An 18,635-nucleotide genomic window follows, 5' to 3' on the forward strand; every position below is an offset into this window, starting at 1 on the left:
AAAATGTACATTTGCAGCGCAAAATCAGAGTAATCCGTGAAATTTTTTTGTTGTGAAATCACCGCTTTACCACTGTTTGTTTTCGTCGCCATTTTGGGTGGCAGTAAGGTGTCATGGCGACTCCCTTGGTAAAAACAGCCCAATCAGATGAGCGAAACTGTGATTGACAGGTCGAGCCTCTTTTTGTGACTCCTCCCAATGGCCAGACTCCCTTTTAATATACGGCTCTGGTGGTCTCCTGCTGAAACGAGCTTCGGCAATGATCGGACAACTCGTTTGACGAGACACATGAGAGCCCACTACACATTGACGGTATAAACTCGTAAAAATGGTGGTGGTGGTGGCACTTTACACTCTTAGAAATGAACTTCACCGCATAGCACGCTCCTAGCCAACCATCATCTCGAATGATATCGTTATCTGCTCCGATTTGTTGAAAACGGGAGGCGTACGCGTTTTTGTGGACTTATGCTGTTCATAATTGTCACAAAAAAGTACGTCTTTCGTTTTCAACAAATCAGGGCAGATAACGATGTCATTCGAGATTATGGTTGGCTAGGAGCGTGCTATGCGGTGAAGTTCATTTCTAAGAGCGTTGTAGCATTAGGCATATTGTCAGGAAAATGGCGAACGCCCCTTGTTTTCATCAAGTGAGGGGTGAGAACGACGAAACTCGGGTTGACGATTGACCAGGAGGGTGCTATGCGTGGAAGTTCGTGGAAGTTTAAGAGTTTCCCCAAGAACACAGACGGTCCCCGGGACGTCCTCACAGTGTCATCGTGTCCCCGTCCTGCGATTTGTATTCCCAGAATGTCCTGAGGTTGACACTCGCGGATTGTCCGTGAGGAGTCATTCAGGTACATCCTGTGCCAGTCTCGGTAGGTAGCTCAAGGGTAGCTCAAGACTGCAAATATTGAGTGACACATTTATTTTGCTTTCGGGGCCGATCCCAGGGGCTGAATGACATTCGTCAGAAGAGACGCTCCCTTCCGGAAAGGCACATAGGCACCTTGATACTTGGAACATTTACCGCGGAAAAAACAGAAAAGTGCGATTCTGTAGCACTGCTTTTGACTTTTGAAGGTCCTACACGAATGTCTCAAACCAAAAGAAGTAGGAAGAAGTAGGATCATAGACTTCGCATTGCTTGAGAGTTGACACTTCAAGCAATTCCTCGCTTGAGTATTGTGTGTTTGCTAAATGTAATTAAACTTGAATAGCACACCATTCGTTTTGTGTCCGAGGCGAGCAGTACTGTCGAACCTACGGAGGATCGCATAGCAAGCAATGAACAGTGCCTGATTTTTCTTTGGAAGGGAAGGGAATTCCAGTACCTTTCGAAGGAGTTTGTCGGCGTTTGTGTACTCCCTGCAAGACTTCGTCCTTCTCTTTTTTGCCTTCTAGAATTGTCTTTTTTAGTCGTCGCGCTTATTTCCGTTATGGAAACTAGAGTCCCCTATTTAGTGACTCTAATAAAAAGTACTACACTTTACACGGCAGTTTGTCAATATGAAACAGTGAAATCAGTGAAACCAAACAGTGGTCAGGACTAGAGTCACTAAATATTTAGTGACTCTAGTCAAGACTGCGTGTGGTTTCTGACGAAAACAAATAAGGTACAATAAAATGATGCTAGATTATATCCCTGCTGCGTCATCACACTTTCCTACATCGGTCCTTGATGACCTCCTAGGGACAACCAAAAGAATATCGTAAGGACATGCGAGAGTCCCAGTTTAACACTTGAGGGATACCCTGAGCACCGATTTCGCCCTCCTGCGGACGTCCTGCCTGTCCTGGTATGATAACCGCAGGATATCCCAGGAACCACAGTCTGCTCTTAGGTACACTCTTAAAAATGAGTTTCACCGCATAGCACGCTCCTAGCCAACCATCAGCCTGAATGACAACGTTCTTATCCCTAATTTGGTGAAAACGGGAGGCGGAGCCTATTTTGTGACACTTATGCAGTTCATAATTGTCACAGAAAAGGCGTACGCCTCCCGTTTTGAACAAATCAGGTCAGATCACGATATCATTCGAGATGATGGTTGACTAGGTTCATTTTTAAGGGTGTAGAGAACGAGAGAGTATGTGCGAACTACACTCTTAAAACACACTCAGAACGATACCATTATCATACCTGATTCGTGAAAAGCGCGGAGAGTACGCCTTTTGTGACAATTATCATACTGCAGAAGTGTCACAAAAATGGCGTACGCCCCCTGTTTCCATAAAATCAAGGGGGAGAACGTTGTCACACAAGATCATGGTTGGCTGAGATCATGCTTTGCGGTGAAGGTCCGTTTCTAGTGTGTAGGCATAGGGTGGTGCATGCGTTCGGCTGCTAGGGTACAGAACGTATGCACTCTTACAAATGAACTTCACCGTATAGCACGCCCCTGGCCAACCATCATCCCGAATGATATCCTTATCTGCTCTGATTTGTTCAAAACGGTAGACGCACGTCTATTTTGTGAAACTTATGCTGTTCATAATTGTCACAAAAAAGGCGAACGCCTCCTGTTTTCAACAAATCAGGGAAGATAACGATATCATTGGAGATGATGGTTTGCCAGGAGCGTGTTCATGCGGCGAAGTTCATTTCTGAGAGAGTGGGAAAGATAATCAGCTACTAAACACTCTTTAAGACACAACTTCGCCACATACCGTTATCATTCCCGATTCCTGGAAAGCACGAGGAGTACACCTTTTTGTCACAATCGTCATAACCGCATAAGTGTTAACAAGGGCAACAACTGAATTTTGAGATGACGTATGAGGGAGTTCCACGGCCATGGGCACTAGTGTCACAAAAAGGCGCACCCTCCCGTTCTCAACAAATCAGGCAAGATAACCAATTGGAATTCTGTTGTAAGTGCGGCAAACAGCGGCAAGCTACCTCGACCCCCCCCCCCCTCTGTTTTTAGAAGCGAAATAACTCACTGCTCAAACGAGCTGCTACTTTCAACGACGATATTGCAATATCAACAAAGAAGCAATGCGCCGTTATGCATAACGGGTGAACTCTTAAAAATCAAGTTCTGCGCACAGCACGCTACTAGCCAGCCATCATGCCGAATGACATCGTTCTCGTCCATGACTTCTTGAAAATGGGAGACGTATAGGTCTTTTTTGTAACAGTTACGCGCTGCATAATTGGTAATTGTAGCTGCAAATCATGGGCGAGAACGATGTCATTCGGGATACAGTAACGGAAGAAGTGCAAGGGCGCAGGCGAGCTGGTACATGATAATACGAAGGGAACCCAGAGACAGGGAAAGAGACAGACACAGGGGGGATCGTGTGTGTTTCGTGTTTTCTTTTCCCCGTCTCTGGGTTCCCTTCGTATTGTCATTCGGGATGATTGCTGGCTAGGAACGTGCTATGCAGTGAAGTTCATTTTTAAGTGTGGTTGAAAAGCAGATCTGCATGTTTGCCTTTGGTTATACACTATTAAAAATGAACTTCGCTGCATAGCGCACTCTTACCCAAATATCATCCGAGTGAATCATCGTTCTTTCCCCTGATTTGCTGAAAACGGGAGGCACGTAGCCATTTTTGTGGCAATTATTGACTACATGATGCCACAGAAATGGGTTACGCCCCCAGTTTTGATCGAGTCAAGGGAGAGACCGTTGTCATTCGGGATGCTGGTTGGCCAGCAGCGTGCTATGCGGCGAAGCTCTGTTTTTAGAGTGCAGGTGTATGCACAGTTCTTGCTGCCGCGCTGCGACTCGCCGCACGTGAATGGCGTGGGTTAGGACTTTCGCGAAACAGGTGCGCAGTGATGGTGTTACACGCGTCTATCTGTGTCGCACAAGATGGGGTTTCCCCAGGATACTATAGCGAAAGGTTCGCAAAACTTCATAGCTTTCCGTTGCCACGTGAGCAGGAGCGCTCATCGTCGTGTGGGCCAGCGTGTGCACGCTAGGTGCGCTGTACGTCACAGTCGATACTCCAGCTCTGTGGGAACACTGCGCTTAAGACGCGGCGGAAATTGGACTCCGTGAGCAGAAGTTTTTTCTTCCACAGAATATTCCGTGGGAGCGTCGCTTGTACGAATATACAGTATTACTCCCTTATCTGTGAACTTTGGAATCCAGTTTCACATTGATTCATATAAACGCGTTTTACATTCATCCGGAGGAGCAGGGGACGAAGCGTCACAACAGCTTTAACTTTCACGTTAGCAGCTCGGCTTTATGCAGAGACGAAAAGCACGCATTGTATCCGCGATCCTAGTACGTACCCTTCTACAATGTTGACGCCAAACTTGGTTACGGTGGCCTTATCGGCCAGTGAAAACCATTCCTTTATGGTGGGATGAGTGCCCATAAAGAAGTCGGGCACCGAGTGACCCACATAGTTTGAGAACACGGAGAAGGTGCACAGGCCGTCTGGCAACTCTTTGCTTGGATCATCCTTGATGCAAAAGAGTATTCTTTTGGGAAGACCTGCAGTTCGGAATATAATGGTAGCAGCGCAAAACAGCGTAGGCTACGTTCGTTGTTCCTCCTCTGCGAGGGAACTCTATTAAAATGTGTATGTAATAGGTACGGAAAATGCAATGTCCGTAGGTGTGCCGAACGGCACGAGTTTTCTGCCTTAACTTAAAGTTCGTTTTCTAAGCGTCAACACGACAGTTTTTGAACCACGTGTAGTGCATCCTGCAACTCAACTTATCTACGATTCCTTTCTTTCGCCGACTTTAAAGGCATAATTCATTATCGGCAATTTGCATCATTGGAATCCACATGTTATGAAATTCCCGCGCGGAGAGATGTGTGCACAACATCAGCTTGACGATATTTTGACTGGACGGGGATGTTCATTTCCACTTGTCTTGACTGTGTGAAGGATTTGCCTGGGCCGCTCCTGTCGCAGAATTATTCGCGTCCCGCTACGAGGATATGTCAGGAACAGGTGTAGGAGATGACGCACACACACGTGACGATTACGTGTGACATCACGGAAACGTCGCGTGACCTTGATACGAATATTTTCTTTCTACCCCAAGGCGCCAATGGCACTTGATATAAACTATGTGTAACTTTGGAAATACGTCGATTTTGAGCGTAACGGCTCTCACGGGTGTTGTTTTCAGTGAGCCCCTCCTGCCAGACACATTTATCTCACAATCAGAAGTAAGCTTTCCCTTGAGAGAAGCGTGCGGTTTCATGCATTGGCTGCTATAGATTTCCAAATTCCGACACAACATCTTCTCATTTTTACCCAGTAGGCTCCAAGGTACTCGAACTTCTGGTAATCACGAATTCAGTACACATTGTCTTGAATGTATGTTTCGTCAGATTACATTTCGAGATCTCCTCTTCTCATTATGGAATTAGAGGGGTCGTTCAAGGCAGACTGAGACATCTACTCGAGAAAGATCAGTGTTTAAGTGTAAATCAATACAGCTTTCGGAGGGCAAAGTGTAATCATTCTCGGGTCAGCGGCACGTGCAGGCGGGCAGCAGTGACTCTGTAGCTGTGGAGCAGCCATGCATAATCGAGTTCCTTGCGAAGGAGAACGTCAAACCGAGATTTTGCAAAGACAAATGGCCACAGTATATGGGGAACAAAAGATGTGAAGAGAAGAGGGCATAAAATGGTACAGACAGTTTGGAGAAGGACGGGATATGGTAAAAAAAATGAACTACATACACACGTTCGACCAACTGCAGTCGCGCCAGCGAACACGCGTCCCCAGAAAGAAAGAAATAAGAAATACGCGTCTTTGTGTGCCACAGAAAGAAAGAAATAAGAGAAAAAGGGCGTCACAGCGTCACAGCTGAAATAAAACGAAAAATAAAAACGCGTAGGACAGGTAGATATGTCCCGAGAAGACGTTGACCCGTTTGTGGAAGAGCATTGCGTGGAACTTCCCCGTGACTCACTAAACCTCTAAAGCTTCAGGTACCACCACACTGTTGTAGGAAGAGATTAGGGAGAGAGACCCTGATATTCCAGAACGTTATTATAATGACCTCGGCTTGCTATAATAGAACGACCCGAAGAAAAAAAAGGCTGACGGCACGAGGGACTTGACTTGGGGCAAACTTACGAAACGTAAGTTAATCTCTGCGCGACAAGTAAATTACTGAGTAATCGATTACTCAGAAAAGTAATTCATTACTGGAAAAAATACTTTGACGATAAAGTAACTGATTACTCGAAAAATTACTCAAAAAGTAATTGATTGCAAGTAACGCAATTACTAGTAACGCATTACGCACAAGTCTGCTCCCGAGTCATGCGAGATGTCATTCATGTGGACTTCTTTGAGCAAGGGGTCGCGATTGACGTAGTTGTAGTGACGCGAGACGGCACTCGCATGAAAGGACCTGGGGTGTTGTCCGGAAGGGTCATTCTCCTTAAAGTGCAGCTCCGCTGCTGTTCCGAAAGTATGAAGACGTTGTGATATTCAGAACCGTGGTCCCAACTTCATTCATAAACGCACATTGCTTTCCAAATTTCCATACTCCTTCGTGAGAAATTTGAGAAAAACTACCGGGCAGCGGTTCCACTTGTGACGTCATACTTGGAACTGCGCGGATTGGATAGCCACACCTAGCCAGCTCTGCCTGGCAACCAATTTGTGTTTACACTCCGTCATGGCCGCTGTATCGTGCTGAAATAGCTGTCACGAGCTATCGGGGACCACCGCACCGTTTTATCATGTTTCTTATAAGAAATACTTCGTCTTCGAGCACGTACTCGTTCTCGTTCTCAATAGCTTTGGTGGTGCTTTCTGCACGCGCAGCAAGTCCGCGCATAGTGCGCTGCCAAAGCTATTGAGAATGCGTACGAGTACGTCACACGTTAAGTGTTAGGTCTTGTTGGTAGCATGAAGCACAGTGCGGGCACAGAATGTCCGCTCACGACGGCCATCGTTGCACAGCGAGGCCATCCTGTAAGGCTTGTTAAAGAAGACCGGCAAAACTATCTTTGAGGCTAGTAACGACAGCAATTATCACGGAACACACCCAAAACATTCACCTTCGCCCATAGATATCCGCCATCGCATCGACGATTTGGCGTTAGCCAAGCCACGAGCGCGGCTAAGCCAGGACGAAGCCGGGATTGGTCAGGGTTTGCCGACCACAGGACCGCCGTGCCAGGGAAATTTAAAAAATTGTTTTCTTAAAAACTACAAACAAATGGGTGAAAATTTTTCACATGTATACTCCCTGTGCGGAAACGAACGCACAGCCCAAGCATGGCTCCATTCTGTCACAGTCGAAAATCGGCGGAGCTGAGCTTTAATGACAGTGTCCCGCCTCACACCGTGAAGTTTGTAGTGGCAACCCTGGTCAGAATGCGCTGGGAGGCTTTGCCCCATGCCCCTTACAACCTGTATTTAGCCTCAGGTGACCACCATTTGTTTGGGCCCCTTAAACAGCACCTTGGAGGAAAGACGCTCCTCGCAGACGAAGACCTCCAGAAAGATGTCCCGTTGTGACTACGACAACAGCCCAGCATTCAAAGGCGTCAAAGAGTTGCCACAGGGATGGCAGCTGTGTCTAGACGCGCACGGTGAATACTTTGAATATCTGACGTAGTTTGGAGCTTCCCAAATTTTCCATTGTATTTAAAGAGTCTCTCGAAAGTCTCGGTCAACCTTGAACGACGATTGTATAACAGCAAGGAGCAATGCAATTCGAACAGGATCCCACGTTCGCTATAGCATCACTATCGAACTACCCCAAGTTCGACATAGTTCGCTCGCCTCAAGGGCACCTCTCGTATGTGGCGGAATGTCGCCAACAAGCTCCGTGTGCTCCGTGAGGGGCGGTAATAACTACTATGCCACGTCAATAAATGTCAGAATTGCCTATGTTAAGGCGTAGTTTGATAATAATGAACAGTGTGCCACAGTTCGATACTAGGAGTATTGTAGTTGTTCTGCCGTACTTACGTGTAGTTGTCGTGGTAGTTGTTGTGTCTGTAACGTACATATTTCACACCAGCAGCGTCGTTAAGTAACTCACTAAAGAGTATCTTTTTCCTGTATCTAGTAGTTACTGGAGGAGGGGCAGTACTTCTGGCCACTGTCCTCATCATTGGCATCGAATATTTCAAGGGAGGGATGCCGCGTTAAAGGGTTCATTTAACACGTCATCCCTAACCCTTTATACTGGCTGCTCGCGCCCTGAAGCAGCCGCCCCAACATTTACTTACCTTACATTTCCTTACTAACGCTTGGTTTTCTACCCGTAAAAGCACTAGCATCTTTATGGGGATACAGTGCATTTTTTCCATATGCCCTCTGTAATTTTAACACCTCTAGACCCACTTCTTTGTAACTGTTAATTGATAATCTTTTCAAAATTTCAGTGCATTACCACTAACACATATGGCTATCTTCACGCTTCGAGAGTTAAATGACACTGAGACCGCTAAATTTGTGTCGCTTACCTTTGGCAATTGCAGTAGCTGTAACACACATATTCGATATGAGCGAACTTCAACATGTACAAAAACTACCCCCGCGTTTCCCGTTTTTTTAAAGTCTTTTATTAATTGCATGTTGTTGTTGCATTATACCGAGGAAGGCGAACGAGAGTTCTCGCGAGGGCTTTTAACCAGGGACAAACGCGGAACACACGACGTAGAACATGACATTTCGAGCACGAGATAATAGGAAGGGTTTAGAAGGCCAGAAAGTGTTCACGATAGCCATTTTGAGAATAATGGTACCCTGTAACACGGGCAGTCCTTAATGACCATTGAGACCAATGATAATTGAACATGCTGATAGCGCCACCGCGCCTCTAACGTGTGAACATGTCACAGAAAATGGGATACAATGCTGTTTGAGAAGTTGACACATGGCGCGCTTGATGGCGCTACGGGCATGTTCATTGCAGAGTCGTTTATAGAGAGAGTTTGGCCATTTTATGACCCTTTCGCGCCTCGTGGGTGGGGCCTGTTTTGACGCCAGAGTCGTCGTTGCGCAGCCCAAAAAGCTTGAATCCAAGCGGAATGCGCTTCAAAGCCATCGGACGGGCTCCATTTTGACGCGATCCGCTAGGTGTCCGACACATGCTTTGTCGCGCTCAAAATAATCTACTGGAATCGCCGGCTTATTACCCACAGCCACCTGTGATATTGAGGTGGGGGGGGGGGGGGCTTTGTTACCTTACTGAAAGAATTCAAGGAGAGAAGGGCTTTGGAAGGAGGAAGTGCGCACGTGTGTTCTCTACTTGCAACATCAGCAACACTCCGCATCAAGCTGCCGTCGGGAGACGGCTGACGATGGGGCAACAATAGACGACCTGCAGCCCAACGTCCTTGATTACGTAACGCCACCGCGCAAGGCATGCTGGTGGGCACTATCAGCTTTATCAGCCTATCAGCCGACGCGTTCTTCCCGCCTCTTGCCCACCAGAGCAAAAATATAACCTCGAACCGGTCTTATCGCGACGTCACATGTTTGTAAACAGAGGGCCGTCTATAGTGCACGGCGTGGAGCCGTGGCGTCGTATGATGTGCTTCAAGTTAAGCTCCTCCGTATGCCCAAACACTCTCTATAAACGACTCTGGTTCAATGGCCATTGCTTTCATTAACCATTAAACGGTCTCATGTGCCAGGGGTATCAGACAGCAGCCTTATTCCTTCGAAGTGGCTGACATCACATTGCTGATCTTTGGCGTGACAACTACTTCTATTCTATCGTTGTTGTAGAGGGCTTCCGATGTTAAGTTATACCATAGGAAATCGCCTTGTGTACACAAGGAAAAAGAAGGTTCACATTGCGCACGCAGTGACGCAAAGTCTAGTCAGGCACAGGAGGGGTGTGCACCCGCTATCTGCCGGCGTCATCTGCAGCGATAACAGTTTGGAGCTCTTCAACTATAGGAGCGAAGAATGGTAATGAAAATTAGAAGTTTATATAAGTTAAAAAACAAAGGATAACATTCATTGAAACTAGTAGACTTACTGGTAGTTGTGCGGGGAGCCGTTGAAGTGGTCTTGAGAGACGCGGGTGTCGGATTGGTGATCTCTAAATTAGAAGATAAGTCAACAAGGAAGGAAAGTATATGCAGTTAATAAATGGAACAAATGTGCGTCTTACACTACCTTCGCCCTGAAGTGCTTTCACAATATACTTTTCGCTATAATGGACAGACAACACCGAAAACAAAATTCATACAAGCACACAGGGAAAACTACATATATATGGTGAGGCAGTGATCGTGGCAGTGGTGGTGGTGGCGGTAGTGGTAGCGGTCGCAAGAATGTTCATTAGCATAAATAGAAACATATCATGTTAGGGCGTTGCCTTATGACTAAATTTACTGCTGCAGACGCTGGAAGCAAAAAGCTGAGTGACAAACATGTGCCAGCTTTAGTATACGTGGTAAGAAGTGGGTAAGAGCAAGCAGCTTGGACAGGACTCCCGAGTTGATCCTGAAACAGATGCGCGATGAATCGCCACATTTCAACACGCAGTTATCATACCATGCGTCCTCAAATCTTGTTATGACAACATCAATCAATGCATCAATTAGTAACCATGATACACCTTACCGATTACGGTCAGAATAAATCTGTAAGAAACAGAATACAGGAGCCCACGTTAGTAACATGCCTGTAATTCAGCAGGAAATGCGGTGTAATTGTACAAGGAATGCTCTGATACTCCACGAGCTCCTATGGCCGTTCTATGATAATGATGATGGTGATGCTCCTGTTACAATGATGTCGTTATCGTTAGTGCTCACTAGTGGTGGTATATTTCCGGGGACTGCAAAGCTTGTTGGCAGAACTTTGCATGTCGCTACGCAACGTCTTGTAACGTGCAAACAAGGTTAGAATGTAATATCACATTGGTAACACAAATGTTTAATATTTTGCACACATATTACCGGAGTCGCGAAATTGCACTGGTACACAGGTGATAGTGGGAAACACATGGCACCTCCGTCACCGTGTTTTATTTTGCGTACTTCTCATATGGTATCTGCTAGGAGTATAATAATATAATAATCATTGCAATAAATGAATACATTTTCTAGTATATCAGCCGGCCTCAGTGGATCAGTCGGTAGCCTGTCCGTCTGCTGATCCCAAGATTGCGGGTTCAAACCGGCCGAGGACGGTGGCAACATGGTGGAAGGGTACAAGTTGCTCAGACACGCGCCGTGTTCCGCGAGGGACGCTAAATGTGGTGTGCCGCGCGTCGAGATTTCGGCGCACGTTTAAAGCGCGGACCCCATAACAAGCGACACGCGACGCGCTGCAGAATTTGTCGCTGTCGCGTCTGGTCATGGCGCGACTTCCTGGTCCATTTGAGCAGCGACATTTCGTCGCCGAGAAATGATGTTTTTGGAGAAGCATTGCTTATTTTATTCGAGCTAAGTTGTGAATTGCCATAAATACAGTCGGACCTCGTTTTATGAACCCTCGATATACGAATTCCCTCAACTTACGAACGGCTCCACAGGGAACCAAACTTTTTCCGTGTATTTTGACCTTGTTTTACAAACCCTCGATATCCGAACTATGAACGGATTATTAGGGAACGAACCCAAAGTAGCCAAGCCATTCTGACCTCGATATAGGAACGGGCGTTATGAACGTACAGAGGACAGGCCAATGGACCGGAGGATAATGAAAGATTCCTCAGTACATGCTGCCAAGGTCAAGCATACAATGTCCCAACGCCACTAAGTTCCACAAACATGATTCACCATTTCCTGAAAGAATAATTCGGGCGTTTACAGCCGAACGGTTGTGAGTTTGGACCAGGTCTCCGAGATGGAAACATCTTGCCATTCCAAAAGAAGGCGTTCAGTCCTGACACCCGGTGACAAGCGTAATATTTGGCGTTGGAAACAGTCTCATCCGCGCGCGATACGGTACTTTGAGGGCCGGGTGGACGAGTCAAGTGTCAGACTTCTGTCACCTCTTCTAAACGGGATAGACCCTGCAGAAAGTATGGTGCAAAGCACAATTACGCAGTATTTTCAAAAATAAAACTTATTCAAATCAATTTCCCATGGTTTTGTGGGGTATTTGTGCACTGCACACCTCGGACCTCGATTTACGAATACCTCGATTTACGAACGATTTTCTGAGAAACGAAGGGTGTTCGTAAAGCGAGGTTTGACTGTATACCAAAAATAGTATTTCATTCGTCAAAACGAGGAGAACTTGTAATGAAGGTGCTATGTAATATTCGCCGTAACGCAGTGGCGCTGCGGTTGAAGTTCCCAACGCTCCGCCCACTTCTTCGTCTGCTACTTTTGTTGGTTGCCCTCTCCACCCTTTCCCTTGCCCACGCGTTCAGTTCTTGTTTCACGCCGTCAAATCTAGCTGGTTTTGTCAAACAACAGGCAACGAACTCAGCGACATGCTACAAATATCTACTGGGAGTAGATGCAGAAATATTCAGCCGCGACTGAGCTTTTTGACGCTCGTGTGGCGGCAGTGACGTCGATTTTGTCGCTTCTCGCGTGTATCTGCCGCGTGTCGCTTGTTATGGGATTCGGGCTTAAGAACCCTCAGATGCGCAAAATAAATCCACAGGCCCCACCACTGTGGCGTCGCTCATGATCGCAGTTGTTTCGCGCGATAACTCCCCGAATTTGTATTGTGTCTAGTATATCTTGACATTAGCCATATGGTCGTTACCTTGGGAATAGCAATGCGGAGTTGAAGGGATTACACGTCCGAAGCGGCATGGAGTTTAGAATAATCAAAGGTTATGAATTCGGTCAAATACGTGATTTTCTTTCATGGGTCATCAAATCAGGGTCATTTCATGATTTTCATTCAAGAGACCTCCATGGTGCTGCATAAGTGAGCTGGCAGGAACGGCCGGTGAACCTTTGTGTTAAGCGGCGTCCGAGACGAAGTCCAGACCGAATACACTCCGGGAAGGCCCGGCCATATGTTATTGAAGCACGGCTGACCTGCTATGGGTTGTCAGTAGCAAACGTGGAGAGGGGTATGCGACGCACGAGATGGACGCCTAACGTCGTAGGCACCGATGATGTAGCAGCTATTCGCCTGGAGAACGAACACTAGCGCGCTTCGGTCAGCCGTATCACGTGATATTTTTACGTCACGGGCTGGATAGATTATGGCGTGTGTGGAATTATCCGTGGTGTCTGCACGTTGTTTACATATCTGTTTCATCTGCTGAAATCTGAAAGAAATCTGCTGTGACGATTTCTTTCTGTTTAGTGCTGTAGTGCGAAGCTCATCACTCTAAAAACTGAACTTCACTGCATAGCACGCTCTGCGCCAACTATTGCCACGAATGATTGGGTTATCGCTTCTGATTCGAGGAGAGAGGGAGGCGTACGCCTTTTTGTGTCAATTACCATATATCCAAATTGACACAAAAAGGCGTACGCCCCCCTCTCTCTTCGAATTAGAAGCGATAACCCTATCATTCGTGGCAATGGTTGGCGCAGAGCGTGCTATGCGGTGAAGTTCAGTTTTTACAGTGCACGCGACTGAAAAGACTCATCAGACTAGACATGGCAGAAGCAAATTATCGTCACAGTCGCGTCTGCAGTAAGTACTTTGCAAGCACCAGTCGCTACCCAGTGCTCGCGTTCACGCTGTGGGCGCTATGCAGCGAATGAAGCTTTTTTAAAGTGAATCTCTTGAATCTCTGCTGCAATATGCTGCAGAGATTCCGCTGTGACCTTTTGCCGTATATTACTAACATTGTCACAATTACTGCTGAAGTGTCAAAACACAATAAAACAAACTCTGAGAGGAAGTTTCTCTCCACCTGAAAGACGAAACACCAGACATGTTGTTAGCCGCTGGCTTGTATTTCCTTTGGATATGTACAGATGCAAGTTATTGGCCTGGTTATTTATAAGAAAGTGGTGTGTCACAAGGGTGGTGTCGCACAGTGTACAAGATGTTTTTATGTGAGTATGTGTCTTCACTCAAGTTACAGGTTTTGTATGCAAATATTAGTGAAATTCACATTTATGTTTTAGGACACAGTTGAGAGAAGCTCCTAAATGTGCGTGAACCCAGTATTTGTGATATTTTTGGCATTGCGCTATTGCTATGCGTGTTGAACCGACACTGGTACATGAGCCATTCTACAGATATATGCTCAAGCAAAATGGACACCTTGCTACCAATTTAACAAAGTGGCCTCATCAAAGTTCCTACTAAAGCTGAAGTAATTGATTTCTCTCTCGTACACAAAGTGTATGTTGACTGGACTTTTGTTACTTCTGTCTGAATTTGCGGAAAATAGCAGCTCCTACGCCTGACAGACATGCCCTGCCCCGCCCGCTCTCGCTTGATACAAATGCAATTTTGCTTCCTGATAGTCGTCCACGTCTCTTTGGTTTTGTTTTTCACGCGCGCAGTCAAGCTATACTTAGTATTAGAGTCGTACCAGCACAGCTGTACGCAAACGCCGCACAACGAAAAACAAGCACTCAACGCGCTATGCGTCGTCTGCTCTCCTGCCTTGCATCCAATGCGTGACGTCACGGGCTACTCCCCGCAAGGTGGCGATACCAGAACTTCTCCAGGAGAATATGCAGTTCCTAATTACTACGCCACTTTTGTCCCGTTCGCGTTATTGGTTGTACCGGTCGGGACATTGGAAGTATTAAACCTGCTGCCGGGTTTCCCGAAGTATCAAAGCACCTCATCTTGATAAAGGAAAGTTTACCCATATTTACGTACGTAACACGTTGTATGCATACCTGGACGAACCTCCGGTGGCGCGCGATGACGCATTTGTGAATCAAAACCAACAAAACAATAGTGGTAGCCAAACTTTGCATAACACAAAATATAGCTGTGCAAGCTTTGCTCACCGTGCATCTGCATGGAGCATAGCAGTCACCTCACAGATACATCAAGCTACCGCCAGGGGCGCCACCGGTGCTGATACCGAAAAGTCCCCAATGAATGATAACTTCTGTTATTTCGGTTTATCGCACAATTGGCTGCCCTAGTGTCACTCTAGTCTCCGGAAACCGCAAGGTTGATGTCGGTAGAGACCGTTTGAAGTGTACCGAGAGCAAAGTTCGCGTGGCTATTATTTTGTTTAGTTACCACGATTTCCTGCTGGTTTTGATCGCATAGTCGACCCTCGTTTACCCGCACTGGCCCTTTCCAGCGAAAATGTGCGGGCACCGCGAAATACGAACAAGTGCGACTCCTGGGCAGAAGAGCCGTCAGCAGTGAAGAAAACCTGCGTTTATTCCGGAGGGCATAGAGAATTGTCGACCTCCATTTGCATCACACTTAGCTCCTGCGAACTCTTACTGGTGACGTTAGGTTTCACGAGACGGTCGAATCTGGATACCCAGCTATGAAACAGATACCACAATGTTCGGCAACCGCCTACAATCAACTTGGCGAATTTTTTCGTCCGAAAAGCGCTTATATATTGAAAAACAAATTTGAAAGATCAGCGATGCTTCCGCGGCTGCAGAAGCTCGGGATGAACGGCGTCGGCGTGACGTCATTACCTAACAGCAGGAGTGAGAGGGCGGCGCTCAGAGGAAGAAGGTGCCGTCCAGAACCCCGCAAGGCCGTCGCATCCCTTTTTTCAAGGCCGTTCTCCGGTTGGTGAGTGTTTAGTGGTGTAGGGAATTACGGTAAGCCCTTTCACCATCACCACCACCACGTTGTTTTCGCCTTTTTACAGAGGTGGAATTCCGTGGTACTCTTGACATGTCTTCCATAGAATAACAGTCAAACCACGCCATTATTTCGCGTGGCATCTTCCATACTATGGCGAATGGTTCACGAGGAACAAAAATACCATAGATCGAAATCGACTCGAAAAGACGCGACTGTCTCTTTAAAAAAATACTATTGTGTCCAAAATATGTGAAAGCCGTTCTCTATGGACCTCGCGCATTCTCAGGAGTCAAACACTGGGTTAGTAGCTGTCGTCGGATTCATGCAAGTCATCAGTGAAAACAACAATGCTCATGACATCATTATTCTCAGTTGTCATGGCAGGTCCATTTGACATGCCCTAGAACTGTGGAGTTGTTCACAGCTGTTAAACATAGTCTATTACAGATTGACTTAGCAGTAGTGCGTAGTCTATTACAGTTATCACAGAAAGCAGCTCTGCGAGTCGACAGTTTTCGTCACTCAGTGGATCATCTGTAGGGCACAGGACTGGTTAACGTGTTGTACGCAGGTACAATTGGAAGGGAAAATATATCTAAATAGTCGCTCCCACTTAAGCGTACAGTGGAGCGGTATCTACTCGATAGCCTCAATACTCCCTCAATATTATTTTTCCTCAATACTCTCCCTCAATAGTATCGCTCAATACTCTTTCGTGACAACTCCCGTCTCAATGGCATTCATTGTTTTCAGGAAATTTTAATTGAACACTACAGGCAAGATTGTGTTGAAGTTTCCGCAACCGCGCCATTGCCCGTCAAGTACGGCGGCAAAACTTCATTGCATGCGCACAACCCTCGGCCTAAAAAAATGTCAGCTCCACGTCGGATACATGGCCGTCAGGAAGAACAAATCATTATCGGGAACCTCAATCACTGTCGCTCGACGTCTTCGGGATTATTTTCCGCTTAGAAATTAATAATATTAAGAGTGCTTTGTGAAGTAATTTGTTCCGCTAGGTTTACAGGCGCACACACGTGTGACCTCACTGTGCTGTCACAGGCATCTCTGCCAGTGGGCGAGAGCGAGAGAAGTCGCGTGCTTAGGACTACCAATGGGAATAACTGGAGTTCTGATGCCAGAGCTTGAGGAGCACGTGTGTTCAAGGGGTATCTCGACAAGTATTACAAGCAGAAAAATATTTTTTCCTCAGTACTCTAATGTGCAATAGAATGTGCGCAGTATGTAATGGACCACGTCTATCATAGTACACAACCCTTTTAAACTATGCTGTCAACATATACTATCTGTCTGCTGCTTTCGTGCCTTCAATAAAATGTGGGCCGCACGTTGTCTGACGGAACCTCCGATAATGAACCCCAGGCATGTTCCTCGAGGGTTCCTGGATTTGTTTCCCTCCGGATCCGGAAATTGAAGCCCGATTAAATGAGAGCAAATTGCATAGAGCCTCGTTTAGTCGAACGTACTTAGTGCCCCAGGACATGTTTCATCTTTCGGAGGTACGGAAAATTTGGTTGGGTGTAGAGTGGGAAAGGAAAATCAGTGACCAAACCAAAACAACAAGAAAATGAGCTGTCTCGAACAGCCCGCTTTGTGAGGCGCTCTTCGTACGTTATTGCTATCTCTGAATGACACGGCAGCGTCTGTCGCCCATCACCTCCAAAGAAAACATTTCTGTGACATCATCGAGGAGTTTCTACGAACATTTCTGTGAAGGCGACATTCGCCCATTACAACTATGGTTCTAGTGTGTACCAGTTGCCTCGTTTGTGCGTTGTATTCAGTCGTAGGGTCATGGCATAGAAAAAGCTGAAGCTGAAAAATAACTTACATACAATTCACGAAGAAAGATGAGCTTCTTTGGGAAAGAAGTCAAATCAATAGAATAAATTGTGTCCTGATAATGAGATCAATTGCAGCATACCTTTTGACTCTAGCGAGTTTTAGTACAGTGAAGCTTGTCAAATCCTAGCTTAGGAATGTGATGTCACCTGTTGGAACAGTAGCTCCAATAGGTTTGTAATAATTTCAGGAATTTTATCACGAATACATTCCAATCTCCTGAAACTCATTTTTGTGTCTCATCTTCATTGTAGATTTTTAATAATAACTCAGTACTGGTACTCATTTGCATGACTCATGTCATGAACAAAAGAGATGCATTTGATGGCCCATCGATTCCGATGATCGATTGCTCATGCATCAGGTCTCATAGTTGATGGTCCACCAGGCCTGAAGTGGGTGAACAGTTGTGTATCTCCAAAGCAAGACCATACAGATTCAGTCACGTGTGTAAAGGGCACAGATTTAATGATAGAGTGCTGATGGTGTCAAGCGGGAGCTACGTAATACTCTTTCCTAATGCATCCCAGGTCAATGGCCAATCTCGAAGGTGCGAGACTGCAAGACAGATAGACGCACATCGTAAACGACTCATTGCAGGCATAGTAACATGAGCTCACCAGTATTTCCCTTACAAAAACGAATTTCTAGTTTCTATAGGGGTTTTATAGGATGCCTATCTAGCGTATCCAGTGTCTATCTTGTAGATAAAAACTGCATAGGATCTATATAGAGAGCTTAATTAGTGGGTTCTAAATGTTTTCTATAGAAACATATGAATCCAGTATGTATATATTCTGTATCCATTATTTATAGATATAAATCCTCCATGAGACATATAGTTTCTCACCATTATGTAGCTAGATACCTGCGCACTATCAGTAACAGGCTCTGCAGCTATCAAATTAATTTATTTTCTGTGGAGACATCTGAATCCAGAATGTATATATTCTGTATCCATTCTGTATAGAGACATATCCCCTATCGAAATGTATCTTCTCACCTTACGTAGCTCAGTACCCGCACAACAGTCAGTAACTGTCTTTGCAGCTACCAAATTGATTTATTTTCACAAAATAAATTACTGAAAAGGAAAATAAAAAATTTCAGAACAAAATTGAAAAACTCATATTATTTACATTGTTGGCCACTCACAACAGTGATTTTGTACATAAAATGTA

The 18,635-nt window shown here is 45.8% G+C and overlaps 1 protein-coding gene across 2 annotated transcripts in view; it reads right to left on the reverse strand.

Moving 5' to 3' along the window:
- Positions 1 to 10,683, reverse strand: part of LOC135388308 (uncharacterized) — a 48,362-nt gene extending 37,679 nt beyond the window's left edge. For both annotated transcript variants that reach the window (XM_064617773.1, XM_064617774.1), the window contains exons 1-4: positions 9,947 to 10,683; positions 8,421 to 8,438; positions 7,921 to 7,947; positions 4,253 to 4,457 (exon numbers count right to left, since the gene is read on the reverse strand). In XM_064617773.1, the coding sequence (XP_064473843.1) occupies positions 4,253 to 4,338 (86 nt within the window). In that variant the 5' untranslated portion in view covers positions 4,339 to 4,457; positions 7,921 to 7,947; positions 8,421 to 8,438; positions 9,947 to 10,683. The remainder of the gene's footprint in view (positions 1 to 4,252; positions 4,458 to 7,920; positions 7,948 to 8,420; positions 8,439 to 9,946) is intronic.
- Positions 10,684 to 18,635: the final 7,952 nt, after the last annotated feature.

The sequence above is a fragment of the Ornithodoros turicata genome, chromosome 3, assembly GCF_037126465.1.
Source record: "Ornithodoros turicata isolate Travis chromosome 3, ASM3712646v1, whole genome shotgun sequence".
Classification (NCBI taxonomy): domain Eukaryota; kingdom Metazoa; phylum Arthropoda; class Arachnida; order Ixodida; family Argasidae; genus Ornithodoros; species Ornithodoros turicata.